This window comes from Cervus canadensis, chromosome 33, assembly GCF_019320065.1.
Source record: "Cervus canadensis isolate Bull #8, Minnesota chromosome 33, ASM1932006v1, whole genome shotgun sequence".
Taxonomy (NCBI): domain Eukaryota; kingdom Metazoa; phylum Chordata; class Mammalia; order Artiodactyla; family Cervidae; genus Cervus; species Cervus canadensis.
The window spans coordinates 10,700,226-10,727,207 of NC_057418.1; the positions used below are offsets into that span (position 1 = coordinate 10,700,226).

Below are 26,982 nucleotides of genomic sequence, written 5' to 3' on the forward strand. Positions count from 1 at the left end.
CCCGAGTACAGCAGCAAAGATGCAGCACAGCCAAAAATAAATAAAATTATATGAAAAAAGAAGTTATTTGTTAGTTTTGTAACGTGTCTAGCTTATCATGACTTTAATCCCACACGTTTATTCCAGATTTTGACTCAGTTCTTGCTTGCAAGAATTTGTGATTTTGCAAAAAGTTTTCAGATTTTTCTGGAATCACAAAAACAGACCACTTCTCTCTATATACACACACACACAACACACACACACACACATTTTGCTGCAAAAGGAGTAAAACTGACATGGACATAATCATAAGCCAAATAGAAGTGATTGTGTAGACAACTCATTTCATCAAGTATTTACTGAACACTTGCTGTAACACTTGCAGGCACTGTCCTAATGAAGAAGGACTTCATAGGGCCTGGACTCCATCTTAGGCCTGTTCATGCTGATCACGCTCAGCCACCTCTCCAGTGGACTCTGAACTCTGGGTTTAGTGTCTATGGAAACGACAATAGAAGGGTAAGTCTCCCTCCGGACAGGGGAATCTTGAAGATCGTATCCAGGTTACTCATCGCCTAAGAGAACACATACACTAATCACCCCTTCCTCCAGACAGGCCATAAATTTTTCTGTACCTATTGGAGTGTAACCTCGGGCTTATTGATTATTGGCTAATTGTTTAACTGTCTGAGCACATGGCACATGAGTGATGGGGTTATTGGGATTTTATTTACCCTTCCTTAGTTTATGTAACTCTCAAGCAATTTGGGGTGGTGGGTTTGGACATGTACACATGGGGTATAAAAGATTTTCACAAATGCTGGTTGGGGTCCTTGGCTAAGAGGAGACTGTGCCTTGGGCCCGCCGATGTAATAAACTGCACTCCACTATCTGCATTGTCCTTCTGAATGAGTTTGTTTCCCAGAACGCGTGGCTACAACACTAAATTCTGGAAATATGACAGGGGATTAGAAAATTCTTCCTCTCAAGAGAGCCGACATCCTAGCATCTACATGTGGAGGCAGACACACGACTTGCTTTCTCAGGCAAGGGTCAGCAGGGGGCAGGGTGAGAGCCTGGCGGCGAGGTGCTGCCGCCAGTGGAGGTGGGGAGGGCCTGCCTCAGCAGGTGACTCGTGAGCAGAGGCCTGAGCTGGGTGAGGCAGGGAGCCCTCCACAACCTAATTTGCACTTTCAGGTGAGAAGAAATATGCTTTTTCCATGGCTTGTTAACTTACTCATGTAATTTGCATTTAACATTTTTGGGGGTGAGTTAATTAATTTGAGTCTTAAAATTCCTATCCTCTTAGTAATTCCCCAAACTTCTGTGTAATATAAACTTTTGGTTTTCCTTGTGCGTGTTCTGCACACTGATTGCTAAATATTAAGATATAGATACAAAAGGACCATTTTTAAAGATTAGGCTATTTTTAGGATCGTTTTAAAGATATGAATAATTAGAAAATGATTCTATAATATTAATGGATAGAAACAAGCGAATGAATAAAACACATCTCAGAATAAATGAAAACAAAAATGAATTTTAAAGTTATTTAAAAAGTTATTAAAAAAATCCCTATAACATTTCATAAAAATATACATACATGTTTTTACTTATACATTCTATTTAATACTATTGATTTCAATGCAATTTTAAGTGCGTTTTTCTCCTGAAAGTATATACATAGACTTCCAAAAACAAATACCATGCTGAGGCACGAAAAGAAAAACAATTCTTATCATCTCCCAAAGTGGTTAGAAAGGACCCCGGAGTTAACACCTATAGGAAGCAGGCTTATGTTTACTATTAACATGTAGATGCAAAGGTTCACATGTGACAATGGCTTTTTCTTTTTTAAAGAGACTGCAGTTTTCAGACCAAAAGTGACAAGTCCAAACAGGCTGTTTACACTTTTATCTAAACCATGACACTCCATCTGATTTCTATCAAGATGGCGCAATTTCTGAAATCATGGATCTGTTCACGGAATATAAGTAGAAAAGCTCCTCAGGAAAAGCAGATCCTTCCCAGTCTGTGACCTTGGTTGATCTCATGAAAACTCTCTGGAGTCTGCTGTAAGTCTATAACCAATCAAGGACTCTTTACCACCTTCATCCACAAGCAGGTCCACTAACACATGTGGTTTATCATAACCAAAGGAGGTGGTGGTGTTTCTCAGCGTTAGGAAGTCTTGTCCTTCAGTCTTCACTTCAGTTTTATTACTTGGGGGAAACTCTGAGCTGGAGCAGTTGTCCGACACCACCAGGCCGCTATCAGAGCCATTTCTGGAGTGATAGGCATTCAGAGTGATGCTGCAGGGCTCAGACTGGCTGCTGTTTGCGTGGATAGAACCCTCCCTCTCTGGGGTCAGAGGGCTACACGGGACCAAGTCAGAAATATTTTCCTCAATGGTCACCACTTCCACTTCACTAGAAAGGTCTCCGTGTTCCACTTTTCCAGGATCGTCCTCAGTGTGCACGCTTGAAATGGTCCCTGGGGACAGCTGCTCATTTTCTACGGTAATTGGCTGGTAGGTGATGGGTGATATAACTTTTGAGTCCAATCTTGCCTCTGAAGAGGCATTTTTCACCACAGACAGCTAAGGGAAGAGAAATCAGTGATTAAAAATAATAAATTATTAAAGTTAGTGCTTATCCTCAAAAAAAAATTTAAAAAAAGGTCTAAAAGGGGTAGAGGGTAACTAAGTGTATCACTCATTGGCATATTTAGGATAACAGTGGACTAGAGTCTGATAATTGCCTTTTCTTTCTTTTTAATGGAAACACCATTAAGATTAAAAACAAGTTTTTAGAAAGTCACTATCTCACCAACATATGTTGCTTTTTGTGTGCTACCTTAGACAAGCACGCACATTACATTTGTAGTAAGAGTACAGTTACTTATTCTATGTAATGTTTCACCATTTGTCTTTATAGTCCAATTTTCATAGGGTCAATAATTTTATACTGACGATGAAATCATTTATCTAATACTAAGTGTTAAGGTGTTCGAACTTTTACCATTTATAGAACATGCTGAAGTTACTATTTTTATACATCTTTTTATTATGAAACTATCTTTTTAAGGATTAATTTTTTAGAGTGTGGCATGCTTAGGATGCTGCTACTTTGTACACCCAATGCATACGTATCAACTCCTCAGGGCTAAAATTTCTTTTTTTGCCAGCATACACTACTTTTATTACAAGGGACTAATGGATATTCAGGTTTATTTTTCCTTCTCTAGTAGGTGTAAAATAGCATACTGCTAGCTTCATTTGTGCTTAACCACTAGTAGTTAATAATTCATATGTGAATTGTCTGCTAACTGTTGACAATTCTTATCCCCTCTACTTAAAGACAGTGTTTCCATAACAAATTTAAACATGCCCTTTACATATCACAGGTATGATTCCTGTCATATTTGACTTAAATAGTTATCATTCTGACACCTTTAAATGTTCTTTTCATCATACTTTTAAATGTTAGGCATTGAAATGTCAACCTTCTAGTTTAGACTCACTGTTGGTCATCTTTCCTTCTACACTTCAATTACCATGAAGCATTTCTGTATTCACAGGTTTTCGAAAGCCACAGCTTACTGACAGTGGGCCTCAGCACACACCGGATGAACTCCTCTCTGCCTCTCAAGACTGCTTAGCTATAACTGCCCCTGGAGAAGCCATGACTAACCCAACCCCGCAAAGATGGGCCAAGTCCTCACTGGCATGTACCTAAAGCTCGATCTTCGAACCTCAGATCGCACTGGAGAACCACTGAGTCCGTATCTTTTCCCACTTGACTTTAAGCTCCTGAACACTTAGGCCTAACTATGCCTCTGTCCCTCACATAAAAAAGCACCCGGTGCATAGTTAAAAAAATAAGTGGTTTTGGGTATGTGGGAGATTGAGTGATTTATGATAGGTGAGCAGCTGAGCATCATTCTACTTTAAAAAACAAATTCAAAGAATTATCGAAAAGGTTTAAATTAACATTTTAGGATCCAGTTCACCCTTGAGCAATACAAGGGTGAGGCGCATTGAGCCTCTCTTGCAGTCAGAAAATCTACATGTGACTTTTGACTCTAAAAACTTAACTACTAAGAGTCTGCTATTGGCCAGAACCTACCAATAACATAAATGGTCGATTAACACATACCCTGTGTATTATATTTACATGCATTTTATACATTTTTTCACTTAAGTTTTTCAATACTTCTAGGCTATATGGTGAGTTTTTTTCAAACTGTCACTAATCTCCAAAAAAATTTCCAATATATTCACTAAAAAAAATACTGACGTGGCCCTGTGTAGTGCAAATCCATGTTGTTCAAGAGCCAACTATAAATAAATAAAGGAAAAAATATCTAAATATATTACCAAGGATTTGGGTAACTTGGTGCCTTCTGGCTTAATTGGATTCAGCTTCTTAAAGATACAACATGCAACTACCAGAGCAAATACAAGAAAGAGAACTAAAGCAGCAACAATAGGAATCCAAACAGGATCTACGAAAAGGGAAAAAAATCACAAATTAGAATTGTAATCAAACAGTGCTAGATCCATCAAATAGTTAGAGTCGCAGTGGATTTACATATCCGGTAATTAACATGGTCAGAGTTTTAAAGAACACTGACACAGAAGTCAGAAGACATGAGTAAAAAATTAAGTACCTGTCCAAGGTATCAACATGGGATTCTTCCCAGCTTTCAGATTCTAAACTTTCTGCAACTATACTGTCATACAGTGTGGCTAAAATGACTTTCTCATAACAATTTCCTTACAGCCCCCAATACAGGGTGTTTCTCTCAGTTGAAAAGGCAAAAAGAACAAAAAAAATTTAAATATATCTCTTTAGAAATAAACTCTGGCAATGTCTGTAACTCTTAAAACAAACTGAATGTCTTTTAGTCCCACTCTTCTGAATTGTTACATTTTATTATTTAGTTAAAGATTACAAAAACTTAATAAAATACACAGATGGACACAAACACATACAGATACAGGCAAGCTGTACATGAATAAAGTCCCTTTGAATGTAAACCAGATATAAATAACAATATAAAACAGGGAAGGTTTGTTTCCGAGTATAAACACCTGTAATCACGACTGCATATTTTTCTCTGATGCTGTTTTGTATTTTCACAGCACAATCTTCAATTTTTTTTTCCGGTCCTCTCTTCAAATTAACAGTGCTCTACATGCTGTGGTGGTGTTTGCCATCCTTCACAGCATTTTATTACCTTTAATTTCTATTCCAAAGTTACTTCTTTGAAATAATAACTCTGACAGCAAGATCTTTTTTGACCCATCTCCTAGAGTAATGAAAATAGAAACAAAAATAAACACATGGGACCTAATGAAACTTAAAAGCTTCTGTATGGCAAAGGAAACCATAAACAAGACAGAAAGATAGAAAGGCACAAAATATTTGCAAAGCAAAGGAAAAAGGATTAATCTCTAAAATATATAAACAGCTCATGGAACTCAAAATCTAAAAAAAAAACCAAAACAGCTCAATCAAAAAATGGGTGGAAGACCTAAACAGACATTTCTCCAAAGACATACAGGTGGTCAAGAGCACAAGAAAAGATGCTCAACATCACTAATTGTAAGAGAAATGTAAATCAAAACTACAATGAGGTTATCACCTCGCACCAGTGAGAATGGCCATCATCAAAAAATTCTCAAACAATAAATGCTGGGGAGCACGTGGAGAAAAGGGAACCCTCTTGCACTGTTGGTGGGAATGTTAACCGATACAGTTACTGTGGCAAACAGTATGGAGGTTCCTTAAAAACAGAACTACCATACAACCCAGCGATTCCACTACTGGGCATATACCCTGAAAGACCGTAATTCAAAAGTGAGACGTATGGACAGAGTAACATGGAAACTTATATTGCCGTATGTAAAATAGAGAGCCAGTGGGTATTTGCTGTATGGCTCAGGAAACTCAAACAGGGGCTCCGTATCAACCCAGACGGGTGTGATGGGGAGGGAGACGGGGGAGAGGTTCAAGAGGGAGGGGACTTAGGTATACCTGTGGCTGATTCATGCTGAGGTTGGGCGGAAAACAACAAAATTCCATACAGCAATTATCCTTCAATTAAAAAAAACAAAAAAATTTAAAAAAAGGACATGTGTACCCCAATGTTGACTGCAGCACTATTTACAATAGCCAGGACACAGGAACAATCTATATGTCCATCAACAGAGGAATGGATAAAGATGTGGTAAGCAGTTACAATGGAATATTACTCGGCCATAAAAAAGGAATGAACTTGGGTAATTTGTAGAGATGTGGATGGAACTAGAATGTGTCATGTAGAGTGCAGTCAGAACAACAAGGATTGTATGTTAACGCATGTATGTGGGATCTAGAAAAATGGTACAGATGAACCTATTTCCACAGTAGGAAGAGAGATGAAGACGTGGAGAACAGACATGCGGACGTGGAGGGGAGCGGGTGGGACAGACTGGGAGAGTCGGACTGGCATACACAGGCCATGTGTGAAACAGACAGCCGGTGGGAACCTGCCATACGGCACAGGAAGCTCAGCCTGATGCCCTGTGATGACCTGCCTGGGCGGGACGGGGGCAGGGTGGGGGGCGGATATATGCACACACGTGGCTCATTCCATGTTGTACCGCAGAAACTAACAGCAGTCATACTCCAACAAGAAACTAAAAAGAGTAACTCTGGAAGTTACTAAAATACATGCCTGTATCACACCCGTTAGAGGACACGAAAACATTTTTTACAATAGGAAAAGATAAAATAACCACATAAGCAACACAGCTCCCTGCTCAGAAGCACTGGCGCAGACAGGCAGAGAAGGCTGCCTGCGTATGAGCCACGGAGGTGCCACTGGGCACCACCTGTCAGTCCGGTGTGTGACTCAGGATTTCTCTTTCTTAAAATAAATCTGGGGTATTTGCATTACTTCAAATTTTATGCATTTTCTTACTCAAAACAGCGTAACACAAACAGATATTAAATGCACTGCATCATTTTAAGTTATCTATTTGAAATCCTCACATGATGGCCTAAAAGTTTTCAGTATTCATTCAGTGTTTGGTCTGATTCTTCAGGCTAGATTTTCATTCTTTGAAAAGAAATTTGCAACATTTTTTGTACATTTTTAACCTAGGAAATATATTCTAAAAACACTTGAACAACGTAAAATACACACACACACACACACACACCCACCCACCCAAAGACAGTCATCAAAGTATGATTTATAAAAACAAACTGACAAGGTAATCCAAAAACTGAGAAACATTAAATATGATCTTTGGGCTTCCCTTGTGGCTCAGCTGGTAAAGAATATGCCTGCAATGTGGGAGACCTGGGTTAGATACCTGGGTTGGGAAGATCCCCTGGGGAAGGGAAAGGCTACCCACTCCACTATTCTGGCCTGGAGAATTCCACAGACTGTATAGGCCATGGGTTCGCAAAGAGTTGGACACGACTGAGTGACTTTCACTTCACTTCACTTCAAATATGATCTTCATAATAAAATGTTTTAAAGATATTAAAAATACTATTAATAAAGTATGTAAAATAAAATGAAAAAATATTTATAGCATATGCTTAGCATGTGTGCATCTGTTGTGTCCAACTCTTTGTGACCCCACGGACTATATAGTCCACCAAGCTCCTCTGTCCATGGGATTTTCCAGCCAAGAATACTGGAGTGGGTTGCCATTTCCTACTCCAAAAGATCTTCCTGACCCAGGGCCAAACCCACGTCTCCTGTGTCTTCTGTACTAGCAGGCAGATTCTTTACCACTGAGTCACCTGGGAAGCCTCATATACTGTGATGTATTTGTACTATAGTATGATCATGGCTACAAAGAAAAAGAAAAAATAGGATGGAAAAAACCCCACCAAACGGTGAGTAACAGTATTCATTTGGATGGCCAAACTACAGCTTTTCTTTCCTTCTGGCTTTTTATACTTTAAAGATTATCTATAATGAACATTTAAATTTTGTAACATCAAAATAAGCCCCAAGTTTTGTTAAGGTACCTGCCAAATGAGAATGCTTGTTAAAGAAAATAATAATAAAATGAAAACATTTATTTTAAAAATGTGTTATAAAAATGACCCATAATCTACGATTTAAACCAATCTTTATTTTTAGATGTTAATTTTCAGTGGTTGTCCAGTTCACAGGTAACACAATTTTAGTCAGTGCACATTCCTGCTTTTTAGTTTATAAACTTACTGTCCCCAGGAAGAATATTTTAATGAATATATAACATCCTGCTATATTAAAGTAACAAACTGATGTATGTCCTTACCCATAATCCTGAAATGCAGAAATTTATGCACACAGCTTTATGTGTTACATTTTTTCTTTCCTGGGTCAAAGGTCATCACAAGGCTTTCTAAATTGGTTGTTCCATATCTTTTAAGACTGAAAAATGGCCTTATTTTTAATTTTAAACTTTTGAGGAATGGAACTACTAAATATTTTTTGAAAAGAGCAGAGATGTACTGAAATTAAAAATCAACTTTTTTCACATTACCATTTTAGTGATCACTCCTTATACTGGGTTTCCCTGCTGACTCAGTGGTAAAGAATGCACCTGCCAATGCAGGAGATGTGTATTAGATCCCAGGGTCGGGAATATCCCCTGGAGAATGTCCACTTCAGTGTTCTTGCCTGGGAAATCCCATGGACAGAGGAGCCTGCTGGGCTTCAGTCCACAGGGTCCCAAAGGAATCAAACACTACTTAGTGACTAAACCTAAACCCTATATTTAGGAAAAAATGGAAACAACTTACCTTCTGTGTTGCTATCATCAGAAAAGGTAATACAAAGTTCCTCAGACTTCTCAGTTGTAACATCCCATGATTCTGAGACTCCTTCTGCTGAAACACAGTACTTAGAATTCAGCGAGGACACAGGAATGTTTAAGAAGCATTGAGTCTCGTTACAATCCTCTTCCTTTGTGTACATTTTATCTGTGGTCTGGACAGAAGAAGAAAACAAAGAAAATGCATGGCACCTTTTAATTTGGGGAAAAAAAAAAAATCACCATACTTATCCTGGTCGAACATTCCAAGAAAAACATAGACATGATGAGTGCTGACATGTCTAAAAATAGTGTTGATATTCAAACAGTAAGTCAATCTGTTACTTCAACACAGCATGATGCATGATGCCATAAATCCGTTAAAATGTTCTTTAGAGAGATCATAAATTTAAAAGTTAAAATATAGATTATGAATATAAAAGCTCAAATAGCAGGAATGTTCAGTGTTAGCTGTCAAACCAACAAATGCTCACTGGTCCTATTTCTATAGTGCCTGAAACTTAACTGGTGAGAGAGATGAGCATCTCATAGGAAGAATAACCCAGGCATCCTGCCGGAGCACCTCTCAGCAGTAACACATGGACGGGACTGAAGCGATCTCTGGGAGCTTATTATTCATTCAACCAGCCACCGTGCCCGGATCACTGTGCTATGGCTGAGGACACAAAGGTAAGAAGTGGTGCCTGACTTCCAGTAACTCATGATAGAGTGTACAAGAGACACCGGAAAGAAATGTAAGTGAAGGGTGAGGACTGTAGGAGAGAGCCCCACTCTAGGAAATGAGGACTAACCAGACCACAGAAGGGGAAACAGTCCATGGGGTCAGAAAAGACTTCGAAGCGGAGCTGGTTTGCCAGCCGAACACTGAAGAACAAACAGAAATTCTCCAAGGTGGAGAAGGGCGTTCTGCCAGAGAGCAAGGTACCCGCAGGAGACTAAGAACAGCAAGCAGGTCGGCAGAGCACACGCGAAAACGAAGCTGAAGGCAGGGGGGACACGCAGCGGAAAGGACGCAAGAGGCCACGGCATGAAGGCAAGGGGGCCGTGCCACGGAAGAGAACTTAGACATGATTTTCTACCTAGTGGGACTTGTTAAAGGGTTTTAAGCAGTGAAGTAATGTGGTCAGATACGCACTTCAGAAAGACAACTCAGCGGGCAACCACAGTGATGCCTCACAACCTCAATCAGGTGTCCTTCTCCTAACATCTCTCCACGAGGCACGACGACTCGGTAAGGAGTCAGATCCCTCCGCCGCCTCAAGAGCAGCGGCCCCCAGCGAGCCCTCCAACGCCCGCTGCCCCAGCGCGCTGCCCAGCCGTGCCGCCCCGTCACGGGCCTGGGCGCCTCTGCCAGGCCCTGCCTGAAACACTCCCGCGGACACCCAGGAGCTCACCTCCTAACTCCCCGAGGCCCGGCTCCAGTAACGCTTCCCCGTGAGGCCCAGCCGCCCGCTGGAAATCACTACTGCCCCGCCCCGCCGCCCGGCCCGCCTTGCCGCTCCGAGGGCCTAAAAGGCAGCAGGCATGTGCTTGACAAACTCGGTTAAGGAAGGACCGGCAGTGCCGTGGAGAGGGGCCGGGACAGGAAAATTCTAGTCAAAGTGGGTCTGCACATCAGTGCCGGGGTGTAATCATGTCCTACAGGAGTCCTGGTAGCTGCTTCTTTCAAAGACAGGGATTCCAACGAGAGCTTCGTATTACTTCACGTCACTACCAATGCGGAAGGAAGGATTAAAGCTATCCTCACCTTACCAGTGGAGAAATGGAGATACACAGGATAATAGTCTAGATTAGAACCACACTGTTAAAAGAGGCAAAGAAAAAACTTAAAATGTTTTCACCGGGCCAGTGTTAAAGATTAACTCCAGTACGGATTCCCTTCAACATATATTTCTTTTTTTCTTACTAAAACTGATGAGCCATGAGTCGTGACTGAATGTCCATAAACATTCTACTTTCATCTTACCACATATAAAACAACTTACGCAAACAACAGGAAAATTTCAATGTAGAAAAAGATGAGATAGAAACACATACCTCACTTCCATTGACGCTCACAAATACAGTGTATGTGAATGTGTAACAAGCATTTTCATCATCATACATAGCTTCTGGCTCTTTTCCATTTACAGTAATTAAAGGGTGAAATATATCAACAATGATTTGGTTTTCTTTCTTTCTGATACCCAGTTTAGGTGGTCCAACTTTCCCTGGGGGGTGGAGAACAAAAAAGAAGTACAATTTGTATCAGCCTTGGAACTGTGATCCACAGCATATTACCTAACAGTACCAAACTCAATCCACCAACCTACTCTTTTTGTTGCTATTGATCTAAAGCAGGACTGCATTTAAATCATTCCACAAACACCTAGAATATATTTTAACTGTCCTTAATGAATCTTGACATAAAAGAAGCTCTATGAAGTTATCTTTCCTTTATCTTTGATTCTGTAGATTAAAAATTATTAAACAGAAAACAGAACATGCTTATTAAAACACATTTCAGAAAAGGCATTGTAATTATCTTTGAATCCTCATCAAAACTTTTTGTATTTCCAGTGCCTATGGACACGTGGCATGAAGACTCCATACAAGTTTGCAAAATACATTTAATTTTTACTACGAAAATCAGAACTAGCTATTCACGGATTCCATAATGTTTATTATTATGTCTTTGATGTCTGGAACTTTGTAGGTGAACCATTTATCTATTCTTCACATATTTACTGCATACCTACTATGTCTGTTTTTAGGGCCTAGCATACTTTCTGGCACATAGTATGACCTTGATAAATCTGTGTGGGAAAAATCTGACATAACAGATAGTATAATTATCAGGAGAAGCGTGGACTCTGGGGAATGAAACTACTTCAAGGACAGGTAGAGGCAGGGCTTCTAGAAGAGATGAAGTAAGCACAAACCAAAAGGAAGGAGCAGAACTCAGGCAGTGGTTGAAGTCATGAAGCATGGAAGCTCAACAAGGAAGAAAGAGAAGCTAGAAGGCGAGGCATTAAAGAGCTACAAGACTGGGAAGGAACCAGCTGACTACAGACTTCTCTTACCCATGGGCGGCGATATGAGAGCTACAGGGTAGGATGTGAGCCAGGAAAGAAGAATGGGCGCTGAAGAGTCTGGAGCTTGAGGTGACAACGAAGATCAGGCAGATCATGGGAATGGGATGTCAGAAGCATGAAGAACTGAAAAATCACTGTGATTGAAGAGATTATAGAGCTGTAACATTTTTAATGTGTTAAATTAAAAATGTTAAATTTAATGTGTTGCATTGCCAGAGGCCTTGAGGGGAAGACTGAGAGCAGTTCTCACAGTCCTCAGTGAACGGAACCTGGGGAGGAAATGACAGAAGACAGAGGGGAAGCGGTGTGGCGATCAAATGGACAGCACGGATCCATACCTGCGTGGGGTGGGAGTGTAACGGTTGAGAAGGGCAAAGTGACGGGCACCTCTCAGCCCTATTCTGTGGGGCTTGGGCGAAGAGAAGACAGGAACTCCCTAAATTCCTCCAAATGTTCCTGAGGGCATTGTGGTAATTTTTAGCAACTGCTTATAAAAGCAAATATATACAGAAGACACAAATGAAATTAAAATTCAGACATGTATACATTCTACTCACCTTCTCTGCATAAAATAAATTCTTTGGACTGTGCATAGACAGATTCTTCTTGTCCAACCCTGGCCTTAACTCTAGCCCAGAGAGAACTTGATGGATCATTAATTATAGAAAAGATATTACAAGAATGATTGGAAGTATTGCAGGCATCAATCCATTTCCCGTCCCTAAAATAAAGAACACAAAGGTAACTTTTACTGTTAACACATAAACCGTCTTTGTCTGTGCCTTGCTGTTCATTCACGGCATGGAGCTGGCAGACAGAGATGAGTAAGGACAGGAGGAAGAAGCGAGATAAAGTGGGAAATATTTACTCTTTGATTAGAAGATCTATAAAGTCATTTACAATAAAGAGGCTCAATTCATAATAAGGCCTCTATAAACCACATTCCGCATGTAATTTTAAAAAAATCTGTTCTTTAAACAAATGCAGAGTCCATTTAACAGTCATAACTTATAGAATCCAACATATTATAATAACTCCTGACACTTGTCAAAAATTTTGTTGAAATTTTTCTTTCTACTTCATACATACACTATAGGAAGTAAGATGACTTGGCTGTTTTTAACAGAACTGTAAGCTTCATTCGTCATGCCTTAACATGTCAGAAGTTAGTCCTACTCCTCTACCTTAAATCTGACAGGAAGAACAACGAAGAGGCAGGAAATATTCTGAAAAGAACTAATTTGCATCCTTATTACATCTGGAAGTCGTTAAGCAGTTCAGGAAGTTCTGCCACATGGGAAGGAATGATGATGGAAGAATCAGTTATGAGATGTGCAAGGACCTAGGCAAAAAGAATATAAAAAGATAAAAGTGACACTCACCCATAGTTCATCACTTGTACGGTAAACATAGGCCTCTGTAGCGTAATAGGGTAGCCCCAAAATATAACAGTGTTCAAGTTGTAGGCTTGTATTGTAACATTGGTTGGTGGTGGCACTACAAGAGATGCAAAAAGTAAGAAAGATCATAGTGAGCAACAAACATTAACATTACAAAACCTTAATGTAAGAAGCCAAATGTGCACTTGAAGATTTCACCAGGATAGTAAATTTATTTAAGTTAAGTATTTCTAAAAATTAATTTTATTGAAGAATGTACAGAAGCATTCTAATTCATTTTAAATTACTGAACCAACATTGTGATATAAGGGACACACAAATATAGTATGAACAATGGTGGTTACCAGGGGGTGGAGGGAAGGGGAAATGTGGAACTGGTGTCCAATGGGTATAAAAGTAGGCATACAAGATTAGTAAGTTCTAGATATCTGCTGTATACCCTTGTGCCTATAATTAACAAAACTGTATTGTTTACTTATAGGAAGACTCTTGAGAGTCCCTTGGACAGCAGAAAGATTAAACCAGTCAAGCCTACAGGAAATCAGTCCTGAATATTCATTGAAAGGACTGATGCTGAAGCTGAAGCTCCAATACTTCAGCCATCTGATGTGAAGAGCTGATTCACTGGAAAAAACTCTGATGCTGGGAAAGACTGAAGGCAGGAGAAGGGAGGGGCAGAGGATGAGATGGTTGGATGGCATCACCGACTCAATGGACATGAGTTTGAGCAAACTCCAGAAGGTAGTGAAGGACAGCTAAGCTTGGCGTGCTGCATGCAGTCCATGGGGTTGAAAAGAGTTGTACACGACTTAGTGACTGAACAACAACAATTGCCGTATTTAAAATTTTGTTATGAGTGTAGATCTCATGTTAAGTGTTAGTACCACAATAAAAAATGTGGCATATACATATAATGGAATGTTACTCAGCCTTACAAAGGGACACAACGATTCTGATACCTGTTGCAATGTGGATGATCCTTCAAGACTTTATGCTAATCAAAATAAGTCAAATACAAAAGGACAAATACTGTATGATTCCACTAAAATGAAGCATACAAAATAATCAAATACATTGAGACAGAGACTAGAATGGTGGTTATCAGGGGTGGGCGGCGGGGCGGGGGGTAAAAGACAATGGGGAGTTAATGTTTAATGGGTACACAGTTTCAATATGGGATCATGAAAAGTTCTAGAGATGGAGTGCTGGCTCTACAACAATGTTAATGTACTTAATGCTACTGGACTGCACGCTTATAATAAGTAAAATGGCAAATTTTACATTACACATATTTTACCACAGTAGAAATAAAACACAATTGACTTAAAAAAAATAGTAATATAGTATGAGCAACACATTCCTAGAATGTTTTAGGAGTTTTTATCAGTAATTGCACAATTATAACTGCACTGCAATACTAACCCTCAATTTGTTTAATCACTAGAATTTTCTATATCTGGTACCAAAGATTGTATTCAATGTCTAGAGAAGAACCGGCCCCAAGTGGGAGGGTCACTTTCACTCTGAAGTGCTCCCTGGGCTCTCAGCCCCCCACTCAGCACTGTTACACACCTTCACTGCCTTCTCTCCAGCACAGTGATAGATACCGAACGGCTGCCTGACAGGGCCATCAAGCATTCCAGTTTCATCAGCATTTTGCTCTCTGAGGGGTACAGGACTTTTTTCAAAACATACCCTATATTTCCTCCTGCCTTTGCTCTTTTAAACCATTTTAGAAAATGTCTGTTGGTAAGATGTGCAAGTGTCACACAAGAAAATAGGCAGAAGTTACTTTAACATCTTATAACCAAACTCTACCACAACCATTATCTAGTTATTAAAAGCTGCCATTTTTTCCCCTGCTGGGTGTAAATGGTTATTGTCCACCACCCCACAGCAAACTGAACACACACCTCCCTTCCTCCTTTTCTCTCTCTCTCTCCCTCCTTTCTTGCCTGTCTTTGTGAACAAACATGAAGGTACAGTGTTAGCAATATGACCTGAAATGTAACAGCATTCAATCTTACCTATCTAGAAAACCCCACCAAACATGATTTGCTTGTACAGCTAAAATAAATAAATGAATAGCAATGTGGTCAGGTGCAGTGGCTTCCAAACATAATTTGTCACCCTAAAAACCTCAAAGAGAGCCAAAAGTTTACACTTTTTAAAAATGTATTCCAGATAATAATGATAATCACTTAGATTTATACCAAATTGTTTACTGTTTATTTGCTAAGTTGTGTCTGACTTTTTGTGACCCCATAGACCGCAGTCCGCCAGACTCCTCTGTCCATGGGATTTTTCAGGCAATACTGGAGTGGGTTGCCAGTTCCTCCTCCAGGGGATCTTCCTGACCCAGGGATCAAACCCGCATCTTCTGTGCCGGAGGATTTGTCACCACTGAGCCAGTAGGGAAGCCCTATACCCAGTAGCTTTATACCGAGTAGACTGTTCTAATAAGAAATATATTCCCTGGGTTGGACCTTAAGAAATCTGGGTTCTTTTCTTGCTATATTACTAAAGAGTTGTTTCAGAATCCCTCACCTGTCAAGCGAGGTGTTAATTTTACATACATAGGATATTTGCTTACTGTTGAAGAAAACACCTACTATATTTTTTCCCAAAACAAAAATTCCAATATTTGAAGCCAAACTGGTACACTGTCTTAATTTACAATTATTTAGCACCTGCATTATTGTTTCAGAGCAGAACACAGATCAAGAGTTATTTAGGTAAAAAAATACAGTGTGTGCCTGCATGCTTAGTCACTAAGTCACGTCTGACTTTTTGCAACCACATGGGCTGTAGCCCTTCAGGCTCCTCTGTCCATGGGATTCTCCAGGCAAGAATCCTGGAGTCGGTTGTCATTTCCTCCTCCAGGGGATCTTCCTGACCCAGGGGTCAAACCCATGTCTCCTGTACTGGCAGGCAGATTCTTTACTGCTCAGCCACCTAGGAAGCATTCAAGGACAGTGTGATTCTATTGCCATACCCCCCACCCTCTTTTTCATTATTTTTCCCTTTATATCAGTGGTTTTCCACAAGAGGTGATATGTCCCCTAGGGATATATGGCACTGTCTAGAGACAGTTCAGTTCTCTTAACGGCATGGTGGTGGGGTTTTACTCGCATCTAAGGGATAAAAGCTGGGGATGTTGCTGATATCCTGTAATACACAAGACAGCCCTCCACATTTTGGCAGCCCAAAACACCATCAGTGCTAAACACTGAGAAACCCTGCCTTATCATAATTTTAGGAATCATTTTTATTTAGGAGGAAAATTAATTTAAATAAAGAATGGAATACAAAACCACCCCACACCTGTCAGAATGGCTATCATCGAAGTCTATAAATAACAAATGTTGGCAAGCATGTGGGGAAAAGGAAACTCTAGTACACACTGTTGGAGGGAATGTAAATCAGTGCAGCCACTATGGAGAACCGTATGAAAGTTCCTCAAAAACTAAAGACAGAACTACCGTATGGTCCAACAATTGCACTCCTCGATATATACATATATCTGAAGAAAACAAAAACACTAACTTGAAAAGATACAGGTACTCCAATGCTCACAGCATCATTATTTACAAAAGCCAATATATGGAAGCAACTCAAGTGCCCATCAATGGATGAATGCGTAAAGAAGATACGGTGTTTGTGTATCTATAATATACACACACACACACACATATACACACATACATAGTGGAATATTACTCAGTCACAAAAAATGCATGAGATTTTGCCATTTGCAGCAACATGTTTGGATCTAAACTGTATTATGGTTAGTGAAAAAAGTCACAGAAAGACAAACACTGTATATTATCACTTATATGTGCAATCTAAAAACAAATGGATGACTGTATCAAAAAAGAAACAGGGTCACAAATACAGAGAACAAACCAGTGGTTACCAGTGGTGTGGTAGGAGTAAAAGAGGAGTAGGGGACCAAGAGGCACAAACTACTATGTCTAAAATAAATAAGCTACAAGAATACACTGTACAGCACAAGGAATATAGTTGATATTAATGACTTTAAATGGAGTATAATTTAAAAATACTGAATCACTGTTATACACCTGAAACTAATACTGAAAATGAACTATACTTCAATAAAAAACAAAAGGCGAACAATTTCTTTTAATAAACTAATACGTTTTACACTTCCTGCTCAGCAAATAGCCTTGGTGTCTGCCGAAATCTCTAACTTCCATATTATTCACCAAAGTAGCAGAACAATTTGTACCTAAAGGTTGAGATTATGAAGTTGGAAAGATGTCTCATGTTCAAATACTCAACATGCCCTCTGACCTGTAGCCAGTGATCAGACAGCATTTTTCTACTTTTCCTTTCTGGAATAACGTTGATGGCTCTTGGTACCTATCATCGCTGGTTCTCTAAGCAATTTTCTTACAGGTAGTCAGGAAGCACTGGACTTGCCAGATTTAGCCCTGGTGTTAGTCGAGTTCCCGTGGCCATACACAGCAGGGTGGCCTGAGCCCTCCTCAGCTGGGCTCCTTCTTCCACGGTGTGTTCACACCTCAACTTCATGAAGCAGCCTGTCTCAAACAGCTTATGCTCTATGGTTGAGAAGGAAATAAAGGCATCCCCCTCTAGGGTCAATTCAACATTAATATCAAATATCAATCACACACATAATTTTGCAACTACATAAGAAACCTAATGCTAAGAAAACTCATAATAAATCAGAACATCCCTCAGATGCCATTTCTTAATTTTAACATCTTTTGCTGCTTTTGTTCAGTCTCAAAGTTGTGTCCAACTTTTTGTGACTCCATGGACTACAGCACTCCAGGCTTTCCTGTCCTTCACTATCTCCCTGAGTTTGCTCAAACCTCAGGTCCATTGTTGGTGATGCCATCCAACCATCTCATCCTGTCACCCCCCTCTCCTTTGCCTTCAATCTGTCCCAGCATCAGGGTCTTTTCCAATGAGTCTGCTCCTCACATCAGGTGGCCAACGTATTGAAGCTTCAGCATCAGTCCTCCCAAAGAAAATTCAGGGTTGATTTCCTTTAGGATTGACTGGTTTGATCTCCTTTCAGTCCAAGGGACTCTCAAGAGTCTTCTCCAACATCACACTTCAAAAGCATCAATTCTTTGGTGCTCAGCCTTCTTTATGGTCCAACTCTCGCATCCATACATGACTGCTGGAGAAACCACAGCCTTGACTATATTGACCTTTGTCGGCAAAGCGATGTCTCTGCTTTTTAATACACTGCTTAGGTTTGTCATAGCTTTTCTTCCAAGGAGCAAGTGTCTTTTAATTTCGTGACTGCAGTTAGTAGCTGAGAATTTACAAACCATCAGGTACTGGTTGCTTTTAACAGTCCTTCTCTTGATTACTCTCTCTAATCTTGTACTTTACAGTAAGAAATAAAAAGACACGACACGGCACCTTCAATCTGCCTGGAAACTTCCTCTGCTAGGTCACTGGGCTCACCAGGCACACTTCCCACTTTCCCTGCTATTAAAGGTGATGGTGGTGGTAAATTTCCTGCCACTATGTAACAAGGATCCTCTCACAGTTTCCAGTAAAGACAAGTCCTTCACTTCCTTTTAAGTTCCTGTTAAAAAATTATTCCCAGTAGGAATATGTATGTACCCAATCTGAAATTAGTTTCTGCATTTGAGGAAAAGGCATATAGAAATAAACTATATACTAGAATATAAAACAGTGCATTTATATTTAAGAAGAGGTTACTGAATCATACATTATGAAATACAAACAGCAGTAGACTTCTGTTGCATTTGTCTTTAGAGTGAATCAAATATTTCCCAAAATTTAAGTAAAAGCATGGCATGATTAGACTAGGACAAAGACTTAAATCACAGATTTCAAAGCAATCAAGACAGGTAGTAGGAAAACAGGTTTCAATGGATTCTAAAACACAGAAATTACTACTAGATTATAGAAGAGACTTTTGAATATTTACATCAAAGGATGTAACCTGTGGTTTTAATGCTACCAGAAGAGAAACCATGTGGTGATCAGACATCTGCTTTTGTCATCTTTGCCAAAATCACATGATAAAGTAGACATGAGTAGTTTTCTCCTTAAGTTTCAGAATTTTGTAACCTAAAGTTTAAATGACTACATAATCAGCTTAAAATAATTGAGGCTTACAGCTAACTTCTATTCATAATAAATGCACTCTATGTCAATAAAAATATGTGTAGAAATAGCAAGAGTGTGAAGTTAAAGGAGTATCTCATGAAATAAGATCATCTTACAGATTTCCCCACCTCTTAAAAATGCCCAGAAGTTTTCTGTAACACATGTTGTTTTTGGAAATGGGTTCAAAGTTACTTGTAGCATTATTATCTGCATATAACCCACAGTCAAGTTCAGCTCTTTTTTTTAAGATCTGCTTCTCCAAACTCCTCTAGAACTAGCAGCTGAAGATTAAACAAAACCAAACAAACGAGAGAAGAATCACTTTTCATAACATTCTAATTACAACGCAGATAAAAAGGAGAGATCTGGTTACAATGGACTGTTTCCTGGTGATAAGATATGAAAAAAGGAGCAAGGATACGAAAAAACAGCAAGGGAAAGGATAGAAAAGACAAATGAAGTTCAGCACGTGCTGAAGCCCTGCCGCTAGATGGGGCAACAGAGGTGTCACTGAAGCCCCTAAACCAGCAGCTAGGACAGCTCTATGATCATCGCTGGGAAAGGCAGCGGAGGGGGAAGCAAACTATTACAGACACCTCCAGATTTCCTCTGCAGGGACAGTTACAGGGGTGCGGGCAGCCTCCTATGCTCCATCCCGAAGCCTCTGAAAGCATCTGTGCCTCGACCGAAAGACCGACAGTCACAGCAGTTCACCGATTTTTACACAATAGCATTCAAAGACAAAAAAAACTGTGTGAGCGCGTGTGAGCATGGTCAATCATATCTGACTCTGCGACCCCATGGACTGTGGCCCACCACGCTCCTCTGTCCATAGGATATTCTAGGCAAGAATACGGGAGTGGTTGCCATTTCCTCCTTCAGGGGATCTTTCCAACCCAGGGATCAAATCGGCATCTCTTGCACTGCAGGCGCATTCTTTACCACTGAGCCATCTGGAAAGCCCCAAAAGCTGTGTACATCTAAATGTAAAACACAGCTCTGCCCTCCACAGACACCGTTCGACTATCTGCTCACAACCTCTCTCGGGGAAGGACAGGCTGAGAAGCATAAAGAGGTCAAGGAGACAGTGGCCAGTGAGTAAATTGTTTTGGAGGATTCAAAGTCATCTGACACTGCAACTCAAAAACAAACTCTCTAACTTAAAGCATCCAGACTCTTTTCTGAGTGAGCAACTTATCAAAATATCTAACAACTTCCTCATGTTAAAGATGTGGGGTTATGGACATTTTCACAAAGGCTTCTTCTTACACAGCAAAACAAGAAATGGCATGAGAAATCCAGGCAGAAAAAGGGAAAAACATTAAGACTTCTGCATTCTTTTCAGAATATATTTATGATTATGATCTATCTACTGAATGGTTTTACGATGCTGATAAAATAGCTTTTTTCTTAGTGCTTTCCAACTTCTTCTCTTAGCAAATATTGATAGCACCATCCTTTAAATTTAAGCCGAATAAAGACATTTAAGAATTCTTGCACATGGTGTTTCAAGCGTTCATAAAAGTTTTAAAACTGAAACATTTAAATATTGGGGGGGGGGGCTTTGAAAGGAATCCTATCTATCACTTTGTGAAACGAAAGGAAAAATTATCCTATTTAAAATTCCGTTTATTATTTCCTTGTACCTTCGTAAAAAGGGTGTTAGAACTAAGGGTTCAAGCGAGTTCATTAAAATATTTCAGGTCTGTTTCACCTTCCAGAGTTCCTTAGCTGTGTCAAGACCTCTAGTGTCCCTGCAGTCTTCTCTTCCTCCTGTCTGCAGGTTTTATCACTCACTCTCTCTTCCTTAAAATGTAGGGCCCAGAAGTAATGTAACTGCTGTGAACGAAATACTTTTCTGAAGAGATGATTCCATCAAATCGTGGCTTACACTAAATTTGTAATGAACTAAACCCCCCCAGGTCTTTTGCAGAAACCACAACCAAATTAAGGCTTATCCAATAAACTTCTTCCCAGCCACTTTTCTGACCTGAAATGCAGGGCTGTATTATTGTTCCTGTTTATTCCATCTCGTCTAGTTGGGTTTGCTTGGCATGCCAATAAAATTCTATTTGAACCAGGTCCACCTAGTCCCTGAGAGAACTCATTTCTCAAGACTAATTCTCTTTTGGGCTGATTCACTCTAAGTTGAGAAGCAGTTTAGGAACAGAAAAAATTAAACAGGGCTTTTCAGTCTTAGGAAGACTGGGAAAAAGTTGGAAGGAGTTAGTCACAGAGCTTAAATTTCTCATACTGATCTGGATGAGCTTGTTTTTAAAGCTCACACAATTTCTCATTCACAACTAAAATAATGCAATATTTAAAAAATATATTTGTGAAAATGACGCGCATAATTGAATGAGTTACCAACATATATGAAACATTTACTGGACAAGCTATGAGCTCAACTTTGTTATGCATGATCTCAGTTAAACACCACAACCATCCTAGAAGGGAGGCATTTACATCTTTTTACCGAAAAGAGCGGGGGGGGGGGGGGGGGGGGGCGCAAAAAAAAAAAAAAGCTTAGAGAAGCTACTCAAAGACTTGACAGTGTGCAAAGTTTCGTTGGTTTTAATTAATAAAAGCTGTGTAAGCATTCTTGTGATAGTTTACTAAAAGTGGGGAAAAAATATAAACAGAACTGGAGATAATTGTTTTCTGTTTCATAATCATTTGCTTCAAGTAATTTTGCCTAATTTATTATACTATCACAATTACAAGACAGTCACCAAAAATCTGAACAATATACTAAATTATTTATTTAGAATGGATATGATTGAAATGGATATCTAGTATTGGGATAATCTAAAACAAAGACACTCCCTTAATAAGAAAATTACAAGTAACTGATTCCTTTTTGTCAGGAACTCATTTAATTCTGGCTCATCTTTCATTTTGATTCTTTGTCCAATTAAAATGGAGCCATTAATTATCCACTTAGCTCAGTCTTTAAAGGGGTTATTTCTCTTGAGTTCTTTAGGTTTTCTTTTGTATAGAACCAAAATGTGGATCTTTCAAAAACCCATATAAATCATGAATCAGAATAAAATGAAAACAATTAATACCCTCTCCAATAAATATAATTGAAATGCACTGATTTAAGTATTCTGCATCTCTGAAATACATGTAGAATCTAAAGTAATGAAAACTCTCAACACACGCAGAGCATTACCTAAAGTCAGAGAATGAACAGCTAATAATCAAGTGGAGAAGGGGAGTTAAGAGCCCCACTCCTGTTTTAAAGCGGTCTGCTCTTCAGATAATACCCAGAGTGGAAGAACAAACTGGAAAAAGGTAGCGGACACCTGTGGTTATACAATCCTAAAGTACAGACGGCCACAGACCTTCCTATGGAGAAAGGTAGGCAATCTTCCTCCCAGGGCTGGCATCAAGGATACAGGGACTGTGTAGTCACAAGAGGCCCATGGCCAGGAGGGCTCCAGGCTCAGAAGGAAGGGCTTCTTGTTCTGCCCTAGCCAGGAACCTCAGTCACTGTCTTTCTCTCTTCCCACATCCAGTCATCCCCAAGTTATGCTGACTCTGTATTCTAATTTCTTCTTTTCCATTTAAACTTACCACTGTCTTCTCCCAGACTTAAGTAGCAGCCTCCTATGTGGCCTCCCTCCTTTGAATCTATCTAAAAACTATCCTCTAAGTTGAATGGTCTTTCTAAACGGCGTATCTGATCCTGGATAAAATCACCGATCTCCTGAAAATAATCCCATGGCTGCTCACTGATTTGAGCAAGAGTGAGCCTGTTATTTCGTTGGCTCAGCACCTGTACTTCTTTCAGCAACATTATGGCTCTGCCTCCTGGGATTCTCCTACTGTTACCACCTGCAACGGTACCCTTCCCATAGCTGGCACCTGACCCAAGCTGGGCAAATCGGAATATTCTTCTGGGGTTTTGCCAGGGTGGAGGAAGCTGCAAGATGTCAAGATCCAAAAGCCTGTCAACATCCATGATTCCTGCCAAGTAGAGAAGGCTGCAAACAGCCAAAGTCAGTGATAAAAAATGGAGGGTCTTGGCACTTTGAGTTTCCGGTTCAGCCAACACCTCTACATTTCTGTTTTAACTCTGGTTTGGACTGTCTCAGCCAATAAACTCCTCTTTTTGTCGAAGTGAGCCGAAGCTGTGTTTCTGTCCTTTGCTGTTACACACGACAAGGCACTTCATTCATTGGTTCCGACCAACCAACTGGTTCCTAAACAACAATTTTGCTGTTGTTGTTTAGTTGCTCAGTAGTATCTCTTTTGAGACCCCACAGACTGTAGCCCGCCAGGCTCCTCTGTCCATGGAATTCTCCAGGCAAGAATACTGGACTGGGTTGCCATTCCCTTCTTGACCCAGGGATCGAACCCCAAAATGCTTAAATTATTCCACAAATTCAACCTGCTGCATCAGAGCCCTTCCTCTGCACACACAAGTCTCTTTGCACCTCCATCTCCAACTCTGAGGTCACCTTCTCAGTGAAATCTTTCCTGATTCCCCTGCTGAGTCAGGCACCCATCTCTTGCTTTCCAGTAAACTATATGTTAAGTTCTAGCTCTTATCATAATGGATGTAACTGCCCGTATGGGTGACCAATTTGCCCTAGTAATGGCAGAGGACAGAACTAAGTACTTCGGACTCTGGAACCCAACTGCCAAGCTTCCCAGTGAATAGCAGCAATTTAGTAGATTCCATGCCTCAATTTCTCATCCATAAATGAGAGATAGAACAGCATCTACTTTACAGGACGTCTGGGAAATGAGGTGATAAGAACTTACAACAGTGCCCAATAGCTGTTAGCTATACCATCAGGATTCTTGATGGCAAAAACTGAAGTTATTTTTGCATTTCCAACACAAATGGCGCAAAGTCTCTTCCAAGGAATGACTCAACTATTTGTTTGCTTGGCTTCTAAACAGCAAGCCAAAGGAGGGCGGGATATGAAGGCACCGCATCTAACAAGTGTCACAGAGGAAGTCATACACAGGTGCAGACCCAGAGTTCGCCAAGGGTAAAGGAGGTGGGGTCGCCCTGACCCCTTCCAGGCAGCTGCTAACCGCGCATACAGAGGAAACGCTCAAGAATGCCCCGCTTTCAGATAATCTAGGTTTGCCCCTTTTGCAGAAAGAGTTCACTGATCTCACCGGAGCTCCTAATTATCACTACACTGAGCTTTAGAAAAACGTTTCCTGGGAAATCTCTTTTAAGCAGGCGGAGATAAAGAAGGAACTGAGGTCTGCCAAGAGACCTACTGCCTGACAGACGGACTCGAGAGTACGTGCCCCGAACCACTTGCAGACTCGCACGTAAGACGGCCGCTTAACTGCCTTTTAATAATTCTCAGCGGGCGAAAGAAGGTCTAAGGATTCGGGGCCACGGTGTGCCACTGCTCACTAGGTAACTCACTTATTTAAAATCGAATTAAGAGAACGCGTTTTGTTTCGGCAACCGCGGAAGAGGCCAGAAAAAGGGAACTGAAGGCTGCAAACCGCGGAGACTCGGCGTCACCTTCCCGGCGGCCGCCTCCTTAGGACCCGAAGCCGCCGGGCGTCGAGGACCGACGTGGGCGCGGCCCCCACCCCGGGCGGGGCTTCCTGGCCGGTGGGGCTCCCTCCTTCCCCTCCCCACCCGCCTGCGGCCCTGCCGCGAGCGACAGTACCCGAGGATAGCTCCGGATTCGCGGCGCTCATCTCAGCCCAGCTTCTGGCCAGCAAGACCGGGACGAGGAAAGAGAGGAGAGCCATGCTGCTTCGGACTAATGCGGGTGCTGCCCAGGCACCACCGCGGGTATACACCCGCGCGGACCTCGGGCTGAGGTCTTACGTCACTTCCTCCGCCGCGGACTATCCCTCCAGCGGGAGGCGGGGCGTGGACGGGAAAGTGGGGCGCGGACAGCGAGGCCGAGACCAGGACTGGGCGGCCAGCGGGCTGGGAGGCGGGGCCAGGGCCGGGAGGCGGGGCCTGGGCGGGGAGGGCGCCCTGCGTGGGTAATTGAGGGCTCGTGAGGGGAGGCTGGAGTGGCCTAGGAGGTTGAATGAGGTAGGCGAGCTGGAATACAGCGGGAAGTCAAAGAGAGTCCGCCTCTGTGGCAGGTCGGCGTTGGGGCACGGCAGTCTGTGGTGGCGATCTTGGCTCACCCGTTTGTGAGCACCTTGGGTCCAAACGTTATGTTCTTTAAGCTTGGCACTACTTGCTGTAATTCATATTCCCCTTTTTTGCAGTGTTCTAGGATTGCTAGGATCAGTCCTGGGTGTTCATTGAAAGAACTGATGCTGAAGCTGAAACTCCGATACTTTGGCCATCTCATGCGAAGAGCTGACTCATTCGAAAAGACCCTGATGCTGGGAGGGATTGGAGGCAGGAGAAGGGGGCGACAGAGGATGAGATGGCTGGATGGCATCACCGACTCGATGGGCATGAGTTTGAGTAAACTCTGGGAGTTGGTGATGGACAGGGAGGCCTGGTGTGCTGCGATTCATGGGGTCGCAAAGAGTGGGACACAACTGAGCGACTGAACTGAACTGAACTGAGGATTGCTAGAAACTCCAGTACTTTGGCCATCTGATGCGAAGAACTGACTCATTTGGAAAGACCCTAATGCTGGGAAAGATTGAAGGCGGGAGGAGAAGGGGACGACAGAGGGTGAGCTGGTTGGATGGCATCACCGACTCAATGGACATGAGTTTGAGTTAACTCCGGGAGTTGGTGATGGACGGGGAGGCCTGGCATGCTGCAGTCCATGGGGTCGCAAAGAGTTGGGCGCGACTGAGCGACTGAACTGAACTGAGGATTGCAGAACTTTGTTCTAAGCCACAACCTAGCCATAATTCTTCCTTTGCCACGTATTAGCCTTTGGCATCAATGCCTCTGGGAATTTGAGAATTTCCGGCAGAAAGAGCCCTTACATGGCTTCTGTAATCCCTGCATTTGTAGTTGAGGAACCAGAAGCTTTGCCGGTGAAATGGTTTGTGCAAACTGTCATAGCCCAAATCTAATTGGCTTGGGCAAGAACTACTTTATTCTTGGAGGAAAAAGAACTTACATTACCTTTTCAGCTATTAAATAGCATTCTCTCATCATAAGATCTGCCCTCTTATCTCCTTGATCACATCTCCTATTACTCTGCATCGAGTCACCTATTCTACTTCAGCCACATTGGCCTCTACCCTTCTTAGAACATTCCAGGATCATGCTTAGATATGCATATGGCTAACTACCAAGCTTGCCTTAAGTGTCTGCTTATCATGTCTTTCTGCAAAATTTTGAAATTGCAACCCATCTTCCCATCCTCTTTACCCTGCCCTACTGGTTTTTTGTTGTGTGTGTGTGTGTGTGTGTGTGTGTGTGTGTGTGTGTGTGTGTGAGGGGCATTTATCACCTTCCCTCAGGTAATATTCCGCTCTACAATATGTATATTGATGTTTATTTTCTTGTCTTTGTAGAATGTAAGCGCTGTAGGGCTGAAATCTTTGGGACTCATTTAGTATTTGTTGGATGAAAGAAGGCATGATCACACTAAAATTGAAAAATTTTTAAGAAAAACATTATGAAGGTGTTGTA

The 26,982-nt window shown here is 41.2% G+C and overlaps 1 protein-coding gene across 2 annotated transcripts; it reads right to left on the reverse strand.

Moving 5' to 3' along the window:
- Window positions 1-1,502: 1,502 nt before the first annotated feature.
- Window positions 1,503-25,257, reverse strand: IFNGR1 (interferon gamma receptor 1). 2 transcript variants are annotated; one of them, XM_043457084.1, is made up of 8 exons: window positions 25,082-25,257; window positions 13,269-13,383; window positions 12,444-12,607; window positions 10,850-11,022; window positions 8,781-8,967; window positions 5,224-5,295; window positions 4,361-4,488; window positions 1,503-2,581 (listed from the first exon to the last, which is right to left on the reverse strand). In XM_043457084.1, the coding sequence occupies exons 1-8, from the start codon at window positions 25,164-25,166 to the stop codon at window positions 2,033-2,035; spliced, it is 1,473 nt and encodes a 490-aa protein (XP_043313019.1). In that variant the 5' UTR covers window positions 25,167-25,257; the 3' UTR covers window positions 1,503-2,032. The 2 variants fall into 2 exon arrangements, with proteins under 2 accessions (XP_043313019.1, XP_043313020.1); XM_043457085.1 differs by lacking the exon at window positions 5,224-5,295 and having other exon boundaries at window positions 25,082-25,256.
- Window positions 25,258-26,982: the final 1,725 nt, after the last annotated feature.

Coding starts and splice junctions, on each gene's coding strand:
- IFNGR1 (XM_043457084.1), bottom strand. CDS start 25,166: ATGGCTCTCCTCTCTTTCCTCGTCCCGGTCTTGCTGGCCAGAAGCTGG. Junction 11,023..12,443: donor ATTTATTTTATGCAGAGAAG/GTGAGTAGAATG, acceptor TCCACCCCCCAG/GGAAAGTTGGACCACCTAAA. Junction 4,489..5,223: donor CTTTGGAATAGAAATTAAAG/GTAATAAAATGC, acceptor CCCTTTTCGTAG/ATCCTGTTTGGATTCCTATT.